At 40.1% G+C, this 6,340-nt stretch overlaps 1 protein-coding gene across 1 annotated transcript in view; it reads left to right on the top strand.

Annotated features, from left to right (window-relative positions):
- LOC141270811 (uncharacterized) overlaps nt 1-6,035 on the top strand; it is a 40,895-nt gene extending 34,860 nt beyond the window's left edge. The window contains exons 5-7 of the mRNA XM_073680917.1: nt 34-131; nt 330-420; nt 4,317-6,035. Coding sequence (XP_073537018.1) covers nt 34-131; nt 330-420; nt 4,317-4,915 — 788 coding nt within the window. The 3' untranslated portion in view covers nt 4,916-6,035. The remainder of the gene's footprint in view (nt 1-33; nt 132-329; nt 421-4,316) is intronic.
- Nucleotides 6,036-6,340: the final 305 nt, after the last annotated feature.

The following is a 6,340-nucleotide window of genomic DNA, read 5'->3' on the forward strand; positions in this document are numbered from 1 at the left end:
AATGAATTCAGTCCCTGTATGTGATTCCTCCAGATCTATCCAGTAAGAGGACAACACCAGAGAGATGTCCCCGTCCTCTTCTTCCACAGGGCTGTAAACAAGAAGATCCCAATGTTCCTCAGGATCATCAGGTAGATGGAGAGAAGGTGTCATGAGATCTCCCCTATGATGTGTAGGTGGCTGTGAAGGTCTTGTGTTCAGTCTTGTTTTATCCACCAGTATTATATGGTTTATACTTGTGTAATGAGAACGGTGGAGATGGCAGGATTAGAGCTGATCATAGATGGGACTTCTCCATCTGTCTGTGACTTTTACAATATTTGTTTCAGGGTGAAGATCTGACCCATATTAATACTACAGAGACATATGTGAGGGGTGATGAGCGGTGTAAAGAGGAGATTCCTACATATGACTACCCAGGTGAGTAGTGACCACTAAATGCAGAGAAGTCACAGATTCTTCTCAGTCACCGGCTGTGGCTGCTTTATCGTTGGTGTAGTCCGGCTATATCACAATCGTGTGATCACCATTTTGCCTCTAGACCACAACATTCTCCTCCACCCAAAACTGTTTAAATGACTGTGGTCATTGAAAAGCCTTTTCTATAGAACTTACAACCAGGAAGATCCACCTACTCCCTGTGATTAGAAGAAACTGACTTATCTGCCCAGATCTGTAAACTATAAAGCTAAATGACTGCGTACGTAGAATGTGCTGACAAATTAGAAAATCACTTGAATAAAAATATTATGATGGGCCTGTAAGAGAAAGCGGAGGGTAATGATGCTGTTGGCTTCCTAGATCCCTGATATCTTATTGGATGAATCTACCTTCTCTCTCTTCTGTGCTGCTGAATGTGCTCATATGGTCCCTACAAGACCAGGTCCAGTCTTTCTGGCCAAACTTCACTCTTATGATCTACAACATTAAATGTGCAGTGAGGCCAAGTGTGAATTTCTGTACATTAACAACAGAGTTTCCCTTTATCCCGACTTTTAAATTTCTTTTTAAACCAACTAACTTCAAACAGGATTGTGATAAACTATACAGAAAACATTACACCTGTGCCATGATATATCTCTAAGCTGTGCGTGGCTGATGGCTGTAATATACATTTATTCACGCCTGCAGGAGATGTGTTGGCTCCAGCCCTGGTTTCATGGATTCACTCCACGTCATAAATTGCATTATGTTTTCGATCCTAAGGAATTCAGATTACTGCACAATCTCTCCTGAAATGGGGGCGCTAATACTTTCTCTACTCTTCTGGTCAGGACTCATAGTAGCTGTAATGATCCACCATAAATGAGTGTGACTCCGATTTAGTGTTGCAGTTTTCCACCCCAAACATATAATGTTGTTGGGAATGTAACAATAGAATAAAAAAGTCTTCTTTTTACAGGTTCATTCTGTTTGATAGTTTGATTGTGGTGGGATCAGCCGGCCTCACTAATAAGTTTGAAACTCCCTGGTAGTCTTTAACCCCTTAAGGACCCTGGGATTTTCCATTTTTGCATTTTCGTTTTTTGCTCCCCTTTTTCCCAGAGCCATAGCATTTTTATTTTTTGGTCAATATGGCCGTGTGAGGGATTATTTTTTGCGGGACGAGTAGTACTTTTGAATGACATTACTGGTTTTACTATATCGTGTATGGGAAAACGGGGAAAAAATTCCAAGTGCGGTGAAATTGCAAAAAAAGTGCAATACCACAGATGTTTTTTTTATTTTTTTTACCACGTTCACTGAATGCTAAAACTGACAGGTCATTGCGAGTTTGTAGACACCAAACATGTATAGGTTCTTTTTTATTTAAGTGGTGAAAAAATAAAACAACAAAAAAAAAAAGGTGCTATTTTCCAAGACCCGTAGCGTTTCCATTTTTCGGGACCTGGGGGGGCCGGGTGAGAGCTTATTTTTTGAGCGCCGGGCTGAAGTTTTTATTGATACCGTTTTGGGGTAGATATGATGTTTTAATCGCCCGTTATTGCATTTTATTTCAATGTTGCGGTGACCAAAAAACGTAATTCCGGCATTTAGAATTTTTTTCTCGCTATGCCGTTTACCGATCGGATTAATTCTTTTTTTATATTGATAGATCGGGCGATTCTGAACGCGGTGATACCAAATATGTGTATGTGTTTTTTTTTTATATATTTTATTTTGAATGGGGAGAAAGGGGGGTGATTTGAACTTTTATATTTTTTTTATTTTTTTAATATTTTTAAAAACATTTTTTTACACTATTTGCTTGCTTCTATAGTCTCCATAGTAGACTATAGAAGCAGCAACTGTCCGATCGCCTCTGCTACATAGAGGTGATGAGCAGATCACCTCTATGTAGCAGAAATGCTCCTGTGCTATGAGCGCCGACCACTAGGTGGCGCTCATAGCGATCAGTACATGACAACCACTGGGGTCTGCTGCAGACCCAGGGTTGTCATACCCACCCATCAGTGACCCGCGATCATGTGACGGGGTCACCGATGGGCAAGGTAAATGACGCGCTCCCGGCGCGGCGCTGTTAAATGCCGCTGTCAGAGATTTTAACAGCCGCGGTTGGATCGCGATTCCACCCGCGGCTGTTGCGGGCACAGGTCAGCTGTATAAATCAGCTGACATGTGCCCGGTTCAGTGTGGGCTCAGCGCGGAGCCCGCGCTGAACATGGGGTGACAGCCTGGTGTGTACTATTACACCCCAGGCTGTAACAGGGTTAAAAGAAGGTCTCTATTTCTTCTTCCAAATGCCTGAGACCTAAATTTAAGACACCTCAGCTCTGCAGTATTATGAAAAGTTATCTTTAAAATGTTTAAAATATTTCTTCTTGAAACTCATCTGACAACAAATATTGGCCTTTACAATAGTTTAGATTCCCAAGAGCCCCTGAGCCCCATACTCCAATTACCCCAGAGAGGTTTCACCACTAGTTATTCACTTTTTTCACTGATGAAGACTCTTGAGTTTGATCATTTCTAGAGATTTGTTATTGTCTATACTCACAGTTTTGCCCATCACCCCTTAACCCCTCTACATGGATCTGGACTTACACAGAGACCCCTAGGCTTGGGCCACGGTGTTACCTGCTGTTCTGTGGAGTGAGATGGGGAAAAAGAATATTCAAGTAGTCGGGTCAGAACCAGGAGAGCAGAAGAAATACAAACTCAGATGGCACAAGAGTAGTCAGTAAACGGGCCGAGGTCGCAACAGAAATAAATCCACAAGCCGGGAGCTGAGCACAGAGGACTGAACCAGAGGAGAACAAGGCTGTATCTGGCAGCTTCCGGCAATATGCCTCCAGCTTTAGTAGGGTGCGGTGCTTTCCAATTGGTTGAAGTAGGGAGCAGATTACTCCAGCTGGACAGCACACACACCCATACTGCCAGACTGGATAGTACTACTGGTCCCAGGCACCCTAATCTTAGTGGCTGGACAGAGCCTGTGCCGCCCAGAGCTTCTGGTTCTGACGTCTCCTCCATCACCAGCGCCGCCTGCCGGATGAATAAGGCGGCACCTGGTGAGAGAAGCAGATGTTGCATGAGCAGAACCCAAAGAAAGTGGGACACACCATTTGCAGAAGCCCTAATATGACAAAATGGCAGAAAATCAGAGGAGTAAAAATCCCCATAAAGTGACTTCATTTTGGAAATTATAGCCCTCAGTGAATTAATCAGTAGAAGAAGTGACTATTTTGACTTCTCAGGCACTTTTTAGAATATTCAAGGGATGCTTGAAAATTGCAAATATATAATTTTATTACCCAACACATAGTGCCTAGATTGTGTTCCAGGAGACACACACCATCAATTAAGTGGGTTCTTCTCACTATAGTAATGCTAAATACATGGAGGCTAAATATAGTTTGGGCGCACTGCAAGGCTCAGAAGCGAGGGGGAGATCTGATTTTGGTACAGCGGATATTGCTGGATTGGTTTATGGAAGCCATGTTGCTTTTCAAGAGCCTTTGAGCCACTAATAATGTGGAAACCTCTGTTATTACACTGACAGATGATGGACCTGAGTGGGGGCTTGTTTTTTGTGAGATGAGTAGACGTTTTTATTGATATTATTTTCACCTACATAACATTGCTTGGTGGCTTTTTGTTCCATATTCCAGAATGAACAAACAGTTGAACACCACGTTCTACTGGTTCATCCTATGAGGTTTTCTAATAGACTGTGAACTGTCATTGTCTTGGTGAATAATTCAATATTTTTACATAACTTACCATTTTTACACACAGTTTAAGTAGAAATGTTGAAAAATATATAAATCAAGGATATTTTATTGAAAAATAATAATTTGTTATCTTCTTGGCAGTTGACTGTACCAGGAGATCAGAGGGACAGCTGACATCTTCAATTTGTAAATCAGACGATCTTGAGATCCCACAGGATACAATTGAAGTGAATGCAATTATTTCAGATATACCATCATCCCTTCACAGCAAAGATATGTCATCTGATCCTATGAAACAGGTCCTGTCTTCTGATTCATTACCGACTACTAAGGAAAATCAAAGTCACAAAATAAGCATTAAAAGACGAACTGCTCCTAAAGCAAAGAATTCCTTTTCACATTCAGAATATGGAAATAGTTTTCCCCTCAAAAATTCCTTTCTTAAAGATCAAAAAATTCACACAGCAGAGAATAGATTTTCTTGTTCAAAGTGTGGGAAATGTTTTAACCAGAAATCATATTTTGTTAAGCACCAGAGAACTCACACAGGGGAGAAGCCATTTTCATGTTCAGAATGTGGGAAATGTTTTTTATGGAAATCATATCTTGTTAGACACCAGAGAAGTCACACAGGGGAGAAGCCTTTTTCATGTTCAGAATGTGGGAAATGTTTTACAATGAAATCAAGTCTTAACAGACATCAGAGAACTCACACAAGGGAGAAGCCTTTTTCATGTTGAGAATGTGGAAAATGTTTTGCACGGAAATCAGACCTTGTTAGTCACCAGAGAACCCACACAGAGGAGAAGCCTTTTTATGTTCAGAATGTGGGAAATGTTATATAGCGAAATCAGCTCTTGTTACACATCAGAGAACTCACACAGGGATGAAGCCATTTTCATGTTCAGAATGTGGAAAATGTTTTGTAAAGAAATCATCTCTTCTTAATCACCAGAGAACTCACACAGGGGAGAGGCCTTTTTCATGTTCAGAATGTGGGATATGTTTTAACCTGAAACAGCATCTTGATAGTCACCAGAGAACCCACACAGGGGGCAAGCCTTTTTCATGTTCAGAATGTGGGAAACGTTTTAGCTAGAATTCAAATTGTGTTAAGCACCAGAGAACTCACACAGGGGAGAAGCCTTTTTCTTGTTCAAAATGTGGGAAATGTTTTAACCAAAAAGTGAATCTTAATAGCCATCAGAGAACCCAAACTGTGGAAAAGCCTTTTTCATGTTCATAATGTGGGAAATGTTTTAGCCATAAATCATATTGTGCTAATCCCCAAAGAACTCACACAGGGGAGAAGCCCTTTTAATGTTCAGAATGTGGGAAATGTTTTAACCAGAACGATTCTCTTGATATCCACCAGAGAACCAATACTGGGGAGATGCCATTTTCATGTTCAGAATGCTGAAAATGTTTTGTGAAGAAATCTCTTCTTACCTAAGAATTAACACAGGGGAGAAGCCTTTTTTTAATGTGGTAAATATTTTACATGGGAATCAATTTTTCATAAACATCAGAGAAGTTACACAAGGAAAAAGAATGTTTTAACTGAAAATACTGAGATACTGCAAATGCCATTTGACCAGCCTGGATACCAGAACTCGCTCGATTTTATTCTCCTGATCCACCTCAATAATGTCTTGGGGACCAAGTGTCCCTTCAAATTTCTTTAAAAGAGAAAAATGGAAGAAGTTGTTGATTTTCCAAGCTACAGGGAGTTGAAGCTTAACAGTCACGGGATTTAAAATTTTAGTAAGGACCTACAAATTTGGGAGCAAACTTTCTAGAAGCCATTTTAAGATGTTTTGGAGGAAAACCAGACAAAGTGTGGAGAACCCCATCTCTATTCAAGCCATAAAATGTAGCTTTTATTATTCTTTATATTAAAAATTCATATGGGTATAAAAACTTATTTTTTTTTACATTCTTTATTTCTGAATTAAGTATAGAACACGAAAGATTGAAATTACATGACAAGTAAATAATTGCACAAAGGTCAAAAGTACAGAAGTCATGTTGATACATTAAAAGGACATAGTAACATAAAAACCAGAAAAAACCTAGAAAAGGACAACAACATAAACAAGCTCGTAGCCCACAAATTAGACCTCAGAAAAGAAATAAATAAAAAGACAAGAATAAAGAGCGGCATG

Source organism: Phyllobates terribilis, unplaced genomic scaffold (genome assembly GCF_046119375.1).
Source record: "Phyllobates terribilis strain yellow unplaced genomic scaffold, ASM4611937v1 Scaffold_5__5_contigs__length_657084704, whole genome shotgun sequence".
Classification (NCBI taxonomy): domain Eukaryota; kingdom Metazoa; phylum Chordata; class Amphibia; order Anura; family Dendrobatidae; genus Phyllobates; species Phyllobates terribilis.